Source organism: Oncorhynchus tshawytscha, linkage group LG09 (assembly GCF_018296145.1).
Source record: "Oncorhynchus tshawytscha isolate Ot180627B linkage group LG09, Otsh_v2.0, whole genome shotgun sequence".
Classification (NCBI taxonomy): domain Eukaryota; kingdom Metazoa; phylum Chordata; class Actinopteri; order Salmoniformes; family Salmonidae; genus Oncorhynchus; species Oncorhynchus tshawytscha.
The window spans coordinates 62239598-62252216 of NC_056437.1; the positions used below are offsets into that span (position 1 = coordinate 62239598).

General features: G+C 41.0%; 2 protein-coding genes across 3 annotated transcripts in view; both read left to right on the plus strand.

The window, feature by feature from the left end:
* The window catches only part of LOC112246396 (BEN domain-containing protein 4-like), a 32440-nt gene extending 30963 nt beyond the window's left edge, over positions 1–1477 (plus strand). The window contains 2 exon segments of the mRNA XM_042327862.1: positions 822–849; positions 851–1477. Coding sequence (XP_042183796.1) covers positions 822–849; positions 851–968 — 146 coding nt within the window. The 3' untranslated portion in view covers positions 969–1477.
* Positions 1478–5817: 4340 nt separating this feature from the next.
* LOC112246434 (rab11 family-interacting protein 5) overlaps positions 5818–12619 on the plus strand; it is a 41821-nt gene continuing 35019 nt past the window's right edge. Inside the window, exon 1 of one of the 2 annotated variants that reach the window (XM_042327184.1) lies at positions 5818–7174. In XM_042327184.1, the coding sequence (XP_042183118.1) occupies positions 6795–7174 (380 nt within the window). In that variant the 5' untranslated portion in view covers positions 5818–6794. The remainder of the gene's footprint in view (positions 7175–12619) is intronic. The other variant, XM_024414748.2, reaches the window with a different exon arrangement.

Sequence of the window (12619 nt, forward strand, 5' to 3'; positions counted from 1 at the left end):
GGAGTGGCCATCACAAAGCCCTGACCTCAATCCTATAGAAAGTTTGTGGGCAAAACTGAAAAAGCGTGTGCAAGGAGGCCTACAAACCTGACTCAGTTACACCAGCTCTGTCAGGAGGAATGGGCCAAAATTCAGCTAACTTATTGTGGGAAGCTTGTGGAAGGCTACCCGAAACGTTTGACCCACGTTAAACAATTTAAAGGCAATGCTACCAAATACTAATTGAGTGTATGTAAATTCCTGACCCACTGGGATTGTGATGAAAGGAATGAAAGCTCTCTACTAACATTGTGACATTTCACATTTTTAAAATAAAGTGGTGATCCTAACTGACTTAAGACAGGGAATTTTTACTAGGATTAAATGTCAGGAATTGTGAAAAACTGAGTTTAAATTAGTTGGCTAAGGTGTATGTAAACTTCCCACTTCAACTGTATGTGTGTGAACATCAGACACAACTCTAATATAAAATATATAACGACTATTATCCAAAGATAGATTCCTCCATATCAAAACAGAAATTATGGTAAATGTTTTTAGTTTGTTGGCAATAAGTTTATTGACAAAGTCCTAACATTTAAAAAGGATAAAAAAGGGTTTTGAATTTCTGACATTTTTGACCCCTTGGGACGCTTTTAGGGTTAAAGGGCAACTTGGTATGCTAATAAAGGTACAGTATGTTTACTACAGCAACATGTACACTCCCAAAGAGATGTGTGAACAGATGTTTGCAAAATCTCATTGTTTTCATTGTTGATTATTCATAAAACAAAAAAAACTAATCTTAACCAATATTTACTTGTCTCTGTTTTACTCCTCAGAGTTTATCCGAATGCACTGTGCCTCCAACTGACTGGTGGTTGCCTTCCGAGGAACAGATCAACAAAGTATTCAGTGATGCGGTGGGTCATGCGCTCCAGGGTCGGTCCGTGGGGGAATGTGAGAGAAATTACAAGATTATGTTATAATTCTTTTATTGCATCAAATGGTTGTTTTATGCAACAGAATATAGGGTTCTTATAACTCTATTGTGTCAGTGTGAACTGAAAGTGGGCCTCTGGGAGATTTAACACTGACAGGAGATTTTTGATGTCTGTTGGGTGATAAAACCTAAAGAGACTGCATTCCATAGCATGAGTTAATGTTTCTGTTCTATGAGGTACCAAGGAGAGATGACTCCAGGGCCAGACCCTGGTCTCTACACAATGATACTCTTTTTACAGAAGATACTGTCTGCTGTGAATTATAAGTATCTTTCATACACATCTTAACCTTGTGACCCATTCCATACATCTGTTGTTTGGCATGTAGACTGAAGGGGGTGTATCTTGGCTATAAAATACCTTTGTATCTTTGTCTTGGGGCTCTCAACGTTGACCAGCTATCATTAACATAGAGCACTCAATAGATTCACTTTATATGTGTGTGTTGTATTGACCTGCTCCCTTATTAATAAGTGAATAAAGATTTAGTTTAAGTATAACTCTGACTTGTGTGATAAGTTTGTCTCTCCTCATTTGATAGTAAATAAATTAACCACCACACTGTCTGTGATTTATTTAGATTTCAAGGCACACTTAATCAGCATGGCTACTACAGCATTCTGCATCAATATGCCGTCCCATCTGGTTTGTGCTTAGTGGGACTATCATTTGTTTTTCAACAGGACAATGACCCAAAACACCCTTCCAGGCTGTGTAAGGTCTATTTGACCAAGGAGAGTGATGGAGTGCTGCATCAGATGATCTGGCCTCCACAATAGGTTAGGTCACAAATAGAAAGGTTAGTGTGGTTAGTATGAGTATTCGGATACCGCTCTAGGGTTACTAGCCACATAAAGCCTACAATTAATTAGACTAGGTCAGCACCGGTCCTCCCATAAAACCATGATTAATATAGGGTAGCCAGGCTATTTGCATCCCCTTCCATTAACACTTACTTAGTGTTTTAGTTTTTTCAATTTCAGAGGGATCAATCTACATCTGAAGACGTTCAATGTGAGAGAGTGGTGGAACAGAGTCGTACAGAGGCCTGTCACACAGGGGGACAGGACCGCCCTTCAGAACAGGCCCTGGTGAAGTGTATCACGCTGCGTTGTATGAAGAACAGTCGTGTGTGTGGGCGGCCTCTGCCGGAGTGGAGCGTCAGTATATAAGAGGTGGAGCTGACACAGAAAGGGAGGAATATGAGCTGGCACGCACAGAGGGACACACCACAATCAGAAGGTACGTTGCAGAGGGGACCGTCCTCAGGAACTACGCGGATGTTCTAGCTATGCTGGTCAGGCTGAGACAGTTCTGCTGCCACCCTGACCTACTGCCACCCTGACCTACTGCAGCTATGTGGGTGTTACATTTATTGAACATTTTTTAAACCTTCTGGAAACAAAGCTCGTGGATTGGATCCACCCAAATCATTTGGGTTTCGGTATCCTTTCACAGCATTATAAAGCCTTATAATGCTGTGAAAGGATATTTCGAAACAAGTTTTTTTTTTTTTTTTTTTTTTTTTTTTTTTTTTGAAACAAGTTATTTTTGTTCATTTCACGTCACCAATTTGGACTATTTTGTGTACGTCCATTACATGAAATCCAAATAAAAATCCATTTAAATTACAGGTTGTAATGCAACAAAATAGCAAAAATGTCAAGGGGGATGAATACTTTTGCAAGGCACTGTAAAATAGCCTGAATGAGTGTAAGGCCTAGATTCAATCAGATCAAGTGTTAACCGTTGATAGCCGACACCCGAATAAAAACGCCAAGGGGGATGAATACTTTTGCAAGACACTGTATGATATAAAGAATGATAGTAAATAGCTTTGGAACACAATGAAATTTTGGGAAAAAAGGCAAACTCAGCTCCGCCATTTGTTGAATCAGATGGCTCATTCATCACAAAACCCACTGGTATTGACAATTACTTCAATTATTTTTTCATTGGCAAGATTAGCAAAACCTTGGCATGAGATGCCAGCAACAAACTCTGACACTACACAAGTATAACGTATTAAATTATAGAAGACAAGCATTGTAATTTTGAATTACATAAAGTGAGTGTGGAAGCAATGAAAAAATGACTGTTGTCTATCAACAATGACAAGCCACCAGTGTCTGACAACTTGGATGGACATTTTCGGAGGTTAATAGCGGATGATAATTCTACTCATATTTGCCATATCTTCAAGCAAAGCCTCATAGAAAGTGTGCACCACCATCAGGCCTGGAGGGAAGCAAAAGTAATTTCGCTACCCAAGAATAGTAAAGCCCCCTTTACTGGCTCAAATAGCTGACCAATCAGCCTGCTACCAACCAACTTTTGGAAAAAATGTGTTTGACCAGATACAATGCAATTTTACTGTAAACAAATTGACAACAGACTTTCAGCACACTTATAGGGAAGGACATTCAACAAGCACAGCACTTACACAAATGACTGATGATTGTCTGAGAGAAATTGATGATAAAACGAGAGCTGTTTTGTTAGACTTACGTGTGGCTTTTGACATTATGGTATTATGGCTTTACATCCCCTGCTTTGATAATAGTGCTGGAGGAGATGGCTGCTGTTTTACAGTCCCCAAACCAATTGTGCTATTGTGTGTTTTTTCACGTTATTTGTAACTTATTTTGTACATACTGTTTCAGCCACAAGTCTCTTATGACCGAAAAGAGCTTCTAGATATCAGGACAGCGATTACACACCCCATACTGTCAAACGGTCTGTGTCTTTGTCCAATCTTTTTCTCTCATAATGTAAGTGTTATTTCTTCCTCTAGGTCTGACAGAGGTCCAGGGTGATGGGGAACCTGGTGTTGAAGAACAAAAAGGCCCGGTTTGTCATCGCCCATAAACTGCTGCTGCTCCAATACAAGAATGAGGTGAGACTGTGAACTGACGTTGAACTGGGCAGTCATTCATTCTGTACTATGCGTCGATTCAATCTATCATTGTTGGAATTGAATAAGCCTCTGTTATAGCTGAAGGGTTTAACTTCACTCCCAGACTGGTGTTTTGAGGATTCTTCTAGGGTACCTGGCTCAGGACAGGGAGAGACCACTACGATACAGGTGAGTGTACAACAACATATTTAGTGTTGTGATGATATATGTTGTTGATTGTGTGTGTGACTGTGTGTGTGTGTGTGCGTGTCCAGGCGCTGCGAGCAACCCCTTCTGGAGCAGCAGCATAGTGTGGGACTACTGAGTGATGCAGAGGTACAGGAGCTACGCTCAGGAACATCCCCAATTGTAGAACCTTTTGAGGATCTGAGGACCCATGCCAAATCTTTTCAGTCTCCTGAGGGGGAATAGGTTTTGTCGTGCCCTCTTCACGACTGTCTTGGTGTGCTTGGACCATGTTAGTTTGTATTGTGTCACACGACCAGAGCTGTTCACTATTTTCTGACCTGTCCACCTCCGGGTTGTATTCATTTGAGAAATGAAAATAAAATAAAATATGAAAACAACTGAGCTTGGAATTGTAGGCTACATGGGGCGACAGGTAGAGCGTTGGGCCAGTGTCCGAAAGGTTGCTGGATCAAATCCCCGAGCTGATGAGGTTAAAAATCTGTTGTTCTGCCCCTGAACAAGGCAGTTCCCCGGTAGGCCGTCATTGTAAATAAGAATTTGTTCTTAAATGACTTGCCTAATTAAATAAAGGTTCAATAAAAAAAATGTAGTCCCATCTTGTTGAAGAATTCTGTAAATATTAAATATCAAAACAGAATAGAAACCCCTTTGTTAATACTGTATGTATTTGCAATAATTAGCTTAATGTTGAGGCATGGCATAAAAATAAATGTATATTTTGTCACGCTGGTTATTTAAAATATGAGTCATGCTTCAGTAGTGGAATAATGACAATTAGCACTTGAATTTTGTAAATAAATGCTGTGTAAATGTTGGGGTAATGTATGATTGTTAAGTTTGGGTCAGTCACAGTGGTCAGGTATTCTGCCACTGTGTACTCTCTATTTAGGGCCAAATAACATTCTAGTTTGCTGTTTTTTTTGTTCATTCTTTCCAATGTGTCAAGTAATTATCTTTTTGTTTTCTCATGATTTGGTTAGGTCTAATCGTGTTGCTGTCCTGGGGCTCTGTGGGGTCTGTTTGTGTTTGTGAACAGAGTCCCAGGACCAGCTTAGTGTAATTGTTCATAGACAAATATTTGATATTGTGTCTGTAACACATTGAGGGATTTGTGAATCTGAAAGTAGAGTGGACGTGGGGCATATTCGTCTTTTCAACAACATTCTGCTAGGTGGGCTTTAGCATTTTCGCTGAATAGCAATGTTTAAGTACTTACTACTTTTAACTACTTTTTAGCATGTTAGCTAACTAACTCCTAAACCTTAACCTTAATTCCTAACACCTATCCAAACTAATGTTAGCCAACTAGCTAACATGAACATTAGCCACTTAGCTAACGTTAGCCACAACAAATTGTAATTAAAAACATATAAGAAATGGCCGATGGACATCCACAAATTAATACTTTTAAGTTTTTAAGTTTACTTTTTAATTTTTTACTTTTAAGCTTTTAAGATATCATAATAAATGGAGAGTATCGGGTTTATATTCAGAATAATACGAAATGCTCTGAGCTTCATATTATTATTTCTATTTCTATGGCGGATTCGCTGCCACCATTTATGGAAAATTCCAAAACGTTGGAGATAACAATAGATGGATGGCAATGTCAAAGATACAAGTTTCCCTTATCCATCTGTGGCTACGTTTTCCCTGCGCTATGTAGCAACAACAGATAACATCAGTTAGCTAAATAAGGTTAGCATGCTAGCAACCTAGCAACAGCTACTGACAGCGGTTATTTCGCCACTACACATGGAAATCACCCACAATGTTCACATCCTCAATTCGTGAATATGTATTAGCAGCCAGCATCATCCTTCAGAGGTGGAACCTGAAGGACAATTTATGCTATAGGCCAGGAGTTACGTCGAATTAGGGTGGCATTGCCCTCTGGTGGGGGCCTTTAATCTATAAACTCTAATCCTCCAGATATTTATGTACATGATTGCACATGTGTCATCTTGATGTTGCAAAACAGTCAAAACCCAATTTTTAAGCACTTGTTTTCAGGTTATAACAGTTTCTGTATGGGACGTTATAATATCTAGTCTACATTGCGCAGTCGCCCAGAGTTGCTTTACCGCAAGACTAGGACAACATGATTGTGTGGGATCTTTTTTATCCAACTTTTCCGATATCGACAATGCAAAACTCATATTGTAATTGCATGGATGATTGTAAAATAGTAGTCTCACAGTCACAATAATGCCACAATAATGATTTTGATAGTTCTAGTTTAGCTATCTCATTCCACCATGTAGGTAGGAAGGGGCGTGTTTCTCTTTCATTTTGCGGTATTCGTACTGTATGCGGGGCTCTTTTGTTAGGGAGGGCGGGCCGCAGGAGCACAATGACTTTTCAGATAGTAAACTAGTAATGCGATGAGGACTGACCAAAGCAGAACAATGACATGCGAGTGCCTCAAGCGCGGCATATCCAGCATTTCCACAAACTGACGTCGGTGACCTGCTTGAGCATTTTGGAGAAATTCTGCAGAGGTCCTGCATCTGTTTGAGCAGTCAAACATAGTAGCCCAAGTAACGGGCGATCCAGGCGCAAGGGCGAGGCGAAGACATTTGGATAGCATCGTCATCAGATGCGCAAACCAGTGGGACAGGTTCCAAAAAAAGCAGTGGCAAAGGATGTCTATTTAGGACTTTTTACGCATTCACGCTTCCCCACTCCAGGCAACGGAATTTAAAATGATGTCACTTATAGAGTTGAACGATGACCAGAGATGGGTGCCTACACATGTGAATGTCACTGTCCTTCGTGCAAGGGGTTTGCGGACGAAGGGCAAGCACGGGAGCCGTTATGTTTACACCATCATTCAGGTTGGGAAGGAGAAATACACCACCGGTTTGGTCGAAAAGGCGACTGTGCCAGAGTGGAATGAGGAATGTTGTTTCGAACTTCTCCCTGGAATACTGGAGGCTGGGAGTCGCAGTGCATTTCCTTCAGGGAGCGGCGACTTGGTCCTCACCGTCATGCACCGGGTGCTTATCGGACTTGACGTGTTTCTTGGTCAAGCAATCGTCCCCCTGGATAAAATATTTCAAGATGGAATGTGTCCTAGAGATGAGTAGGTTATTTTCACTTACTAATTTAATATGCTAGTGATTAGGAATATATTTCCACTGATTAGGCTACATGCAGGCCTAGGCTAAATGATCATATCCCACGAATTATAGCCTTTTATTGCCATTAATTTGACGTGATTGACAGTAACATTTGTAGGCCAAACTATGGTATGTTGGTAGGGTGGGGAATTCAGACAAGTATGAGAAGAACTGGGCGTTTATTTACGGTGAAGATCAGTGGGCCGGGCCACCCCTGGATTACTGGTGCATAGTTGAACTACACTGAACAAAAATATAAATGCAACATGTAAAGTGTTGGTTCCATCTTTCATAAAACATATTTTATTCAAGTAATTTTGTGTGCACAAATTTGTTTACATTCCTATTAATGAGCATTTCTCATTTGCCAAGATAATGCATCCACCTGACAGGTGTGGCATATCAAGAAGCAGATTAAACAGTGCGATCATTACACAGGTGCACCTTGTGCTGGGGACAATAAAAGGCCACTTTAAAATGTGCAGTTTTGTCACACAACACAATGCCACAGATGTGTCAAGTTTTGAGGGAGCATGCAATTGGCATGTGGGACTGCATGAATGGCTACCAGAGCTGTTGCCAGATAATTGAATGTTAATTTCTCTACCATAAGCAGTTTCCAATGTTGTTTTAGAGAATTCGACAGCATGTCCAACCGGCCTCACAACTGGGGGGGATTTCTGTCTGTTATGAAGCCCTTTTGTGGGGGAAAAAATGTATTCTGCTTGGCTGGGCCTGGCTCCCCAGTGGGTGGACCTGGCTGCGAAGTCCTTTCCTTATATGAACTGTAACTCAGTAAAGTCTTTGAAATTGTTGCATGTTGCATTTATATTTTTGTTCAGTATATTTTCATAACATCTCAGAAGTTATATTTTTTAATTTATTTAATCAGGGAGTCACCATTGAGATCATTTTCTCTTTTACAAGTGAGCCCTGCATATACAATTTCATAACATCCATATGAAATCCAATATACCATATGATAAACAATATAAAACAAATCAAATACAGCACAACACATTTTGCACAGACAAACATAAATATACACAATATACACAAAACCCCTTACAATTAGAAAGAGTGGTTACATAATAATCACATTTAGCCTTTTTGATCAGTCTTACCCATTGATTCCTCAGTTGGCTAAAATATTGACAATTCAGGCCTACGTCTGTGTTACTGGTGACCTTGTATAATTCAGGAATGAACCAGACATATGTTCTACCTTTAACTTTCAGAGTTTTGAAGGGGGGCATGACTGTCTTCAATAGTATTCAATAGTATTGAAGACACTAAAATAAAGATCATGAAAAAAAGTGTGCTTGTTCACCAAAAAAATGTAAAGTCCCTCTTAGTGATGACACGAGGCATAGATGTATGCCTTTTCACTTCTCTGACACAGACAACTGGTCACTACAATCCAGGGGTGAAAACCCCACTAGAAACATACACTACATGACCTAAAGTATGTGGACACCAGCTCGTCAAAGATCTCATTCCAAAATCATAGAGATGGTCCCCCCTTTGCATCTGCAACAGCCTCCACTCTTCTGGGAAGGCTTTCCACAAGATGTTTGAACAATCCTGCGTGACTTGCATCCATTCAGCCACAAGAGCATTAGTGAGTTTGGGCACTGATGTTGGGTGATTAGGCCTGGCTCACAGTCAGCATTCCAATTCAAGGTGTTCAATGGGGTTGAGGTCAGGGCCCTGTGCAGACCAGTCAAATCAAATCAATCAAATTTATTTATAAAGCCCTTCTTACATCAGCTGATATCTTTAAGTGCTGTACAGAAACCCAGCCTAGAAGAAACCTAGAGACGAACCAGGCTATGAGGGGTGGCCAGTCCTCTTCTGGCTGTGCTGGGTGGCTACGGTGCGTAATTACCCACCCGATATCTGCACGAAAACTAGGGTTAAGTTACTGTAGGATTTGGGGAAGCTCCATATATTATCTCATCTCTCTTCCATGGTGCCCAGTGTGATTGTCTTTTTTCTTGTGGTCTGGTGTGTTCAGCAGAGGGGAAGAGAAAGATATATATATATATCTTTTAAAACTTTTGACTATGGCGTCTAATGTAGATGAGTTCATTCTCTTTCCATCAGAGGAATTGTTAGAATTATGTACTAAAGAACAGCTGCTGTTGATTGCTGAACACTACAAGGTTTAAAGTAGTGATAAACGTAAAAAAATGTATATTAGGTTAATATTGAAGGCCAATCTGATGGAGAGTGGTATTCTGGAAGTTACCACTGGGGCAGCCTCTCCTGAGGACTCGCCGTCTCCCCGTAACATTACAATGGCCGCTCCATCTGTTAGTCCTAGTAGTCTTCTTTTTGAACAGCAGAAAAAACTGCTTCTGTTACAGCTAGAGCATGACCGTGTAAAGTATGAAAAGGAATTTGAATTTAAACAGGATTCGGAGCGTGCTAAAATCAAGCTGCAGCAAGAGGCTAGAGCTGGTTAGGGAAGGAAAGCTCTCAGGGGAGAGTTTACTCTGGGAAGGTCACCCAGATTTACCTAGGGGTCGTTCCTCTTTTGGTTGTGCCCCGGACACATTTGATATTGTTGGGAACTTACGGTTGTTGCCTAAATTTAATGAGCAGGACCCTGAGACATTTTTTTCGTTGTTTGAGCGTGTTGCTGGCGCTAGGAGTTGGCCTGATTCTGACCTCACTTTAATGTTGCAGTGTGTGTTGACTGGTAAAGAGCAGGAAGCATATTCAGCTCTTAGTGTAGGTTAAAATGGCTATGTTACAGATTTACAAATTGGTCCCTGAGGCTTACCGCCAATGATTTAGAACTTTAAAAAGGGATAATAAACAGACTCATGTTTAGTTTCCACGAGAGTTATCTTCACAGTTTAATCGCTGGTGTTCTGCCTCTGCAGTTATAACTTTCCAAGGGCTGTGTGATCTGATTATGCTAGAGCAATTTAAGGACACAATCCCTGATCATATAGCCACGTACATTAACGAACGAAAAGTAAAGACTGTTGCTGAAGCTGCGGTTTTGTCGGACGAGTATGTTTTGACTCACAAAAGTGTCTTTGTAGAGCCCTGCATTCGGAGTGAGTGGGGGCGTTTGGAGAGATTTGGGCCTCGCTCACCGAGATACTTTGGTTGACGGGCAGGGTTTCATTCAACTAGGGTTGAGCCTGACAACCGTGGTAAAGTTGATTTTGGTCAAGAGTGTCAGTTCTGTCAAGGTTCGGGTCTTTGGAAAAACTAATGTCTGGTTCTCAGGGCTAGGGGTAAATTCAGTGCTTACGTCAAATCTAAGCCTATGGCGTACACTGTGTCAGTTCACTCCTGACACAGTGTCTCATGCCCAGGGGCATGTGAAAGTCCATGTTGACGCAGACTATTTACCTTTCATTACGTAGAGTTTTGTATCTGTTAGGAAGTAAGGACCTAGTGCCAGTGAAGATCCTGAGAGACACAGGTGCCTCTGAATCGTTTGTGTTGGAGTCTGTGTTACCCTTCTCTGCTGAGACTGATTCGGGGAATAGTGTTCTAATTAGGGGAATAGGTTTTAACACTCTGTCAGTTCCATTGCATAAACTTACGTTGGATTGTGGACTGGTGAAAGGTGAGGTTGTTGTGGGGGTGCGTCCTTCGTTGCCTATTTGAGGGTATCAACGTTACCCTTGGGAATAACTTGGCTGGTGAGCGTGTATGGCCTGTCGTGTTTCCATCTCTTGTGATTTCCGCTAAGCCGTCATTTGTAGGGATTCCTGATGAGAGTGCGCAGAGTTTCCCAGAGGTGTTCTCTGCGTGTGCAGTGACGTGTTCTATGAGCCATGGCGACCTGGTCACTGCACCGGCTAACAAGAATACCACAAAGAAATCTGTCACTACTTTCCCTGTTATCCCGTTATCTGTACCCCGCTCCGATCTAATCTAATCAATGTGGCTGACCCCACATTAGAAGAGTTGCATGACCAAATTGTGCCTGTAGAACAGTTGGGAAATGTCGCCCATGGCTATTTTCTCCAAGAGGATGTCCTGATGAGAAAGTGGGTGTCTTATGGTAGTTGTTTTCTGGGGGAGGCAATTAGTCAGGTTGTACCAGTTAAGCTTTGTGAGATGGTGTTGACAACTTCCCACAACAATGTTGCTGGACATATGGGTGTGAGGAAAACCTACAACTGCATATTAAGACATTTATTTTGGCCTAGGTTAAAGAGGGATGTTTCTGAGTTCATCAACTTGTCACACCTGTCAATTAACTGGTAACCCTAATCAAGCTATTAAGCCGGTACCACTGTTTCCTATTCCTGTACTCAGCCAACCTTTTGAGTATCTGATTATTGACTGTGTTGGTCCTCTGCCTCGTTCTAAAAAAGGTAGTCGTTACCTGTTCACTGATGTGTCAGACCACTAGGTTTCCTGCTGCCTATCCTCTCCGGTCTATCATGACTAAGTCTGTGCTAAAAGCTTTGACTAAGTTTATCTCACTGTTTGGAATCCCTAAGGTCATTCAGAGTGATCAAGGATCTAATTTCACCTCTAATCTGTTTGCTCAGGTTCTCCAACAGCTCCATATTAACCTCTCTGGGATATGTGGGATGCTAGCGTAAATCCAGCCAACATGTCAGATTTCAAAAAGGCTTTTCGGCGAATGCACACGATGCTATTCTCTGAGGATAGCACCTCCGTAAACAAAGAGAGAAAACATATTTCAACCCTGCAGGCGCGACACAAAACGCAGAAATAAAAATATAATTCATGCCTTACCTTTGACGAGTTTCTTTTGTTGGCACTCCAATATGTCCCATAAACATCACAAATGGTCCTTTTGTTCTATTAATTCCGTCGATATATATCCAAAATGTCCATTTATTTGGCGCGTTTGATCCAGGAAAACACAGATTCCAACTTAAGCAACGTGACTACAAAATATCTCAAAAGTTACCTGTAAACTTTGCCAAAACATTTCAAACTACTTTTGTAATACAACTTTAGGTATTTTAACGTAAATAATCAATCAAATTGAAGACGATCTGTGATCGTGTATTGATCTGTGTTCAATACAGGAGGAAAACAAACTGGTCATGCATATCTAACAGTACAATTGGAGTGACCCTCGTTCTGAACAGGGCTACTTCTGCATTACACAAAGGAAAAACCTCAACCAATTTCTAAAGACTGATGACATCCAGTGGAAGCGGTAATAACTGCAAGAAGGTCCCTTAGAAATCTGGATTCCCAAATGAAAACCCATTGAAAAGAGAGTGACCTCAAAATACCCTGTCACCAAGAAGTTAAACACAATTTGTCTAGCACCTATCATGTGCAAAGTCAAGGAGTGCTGGATTGTTTCCGTCAAACACTTAAGTCTTTGTTGAGAGTTTATTGTACTGAGATGGATAAGGATTGGGAGGAGGGATTGCCTTGGTTACTGT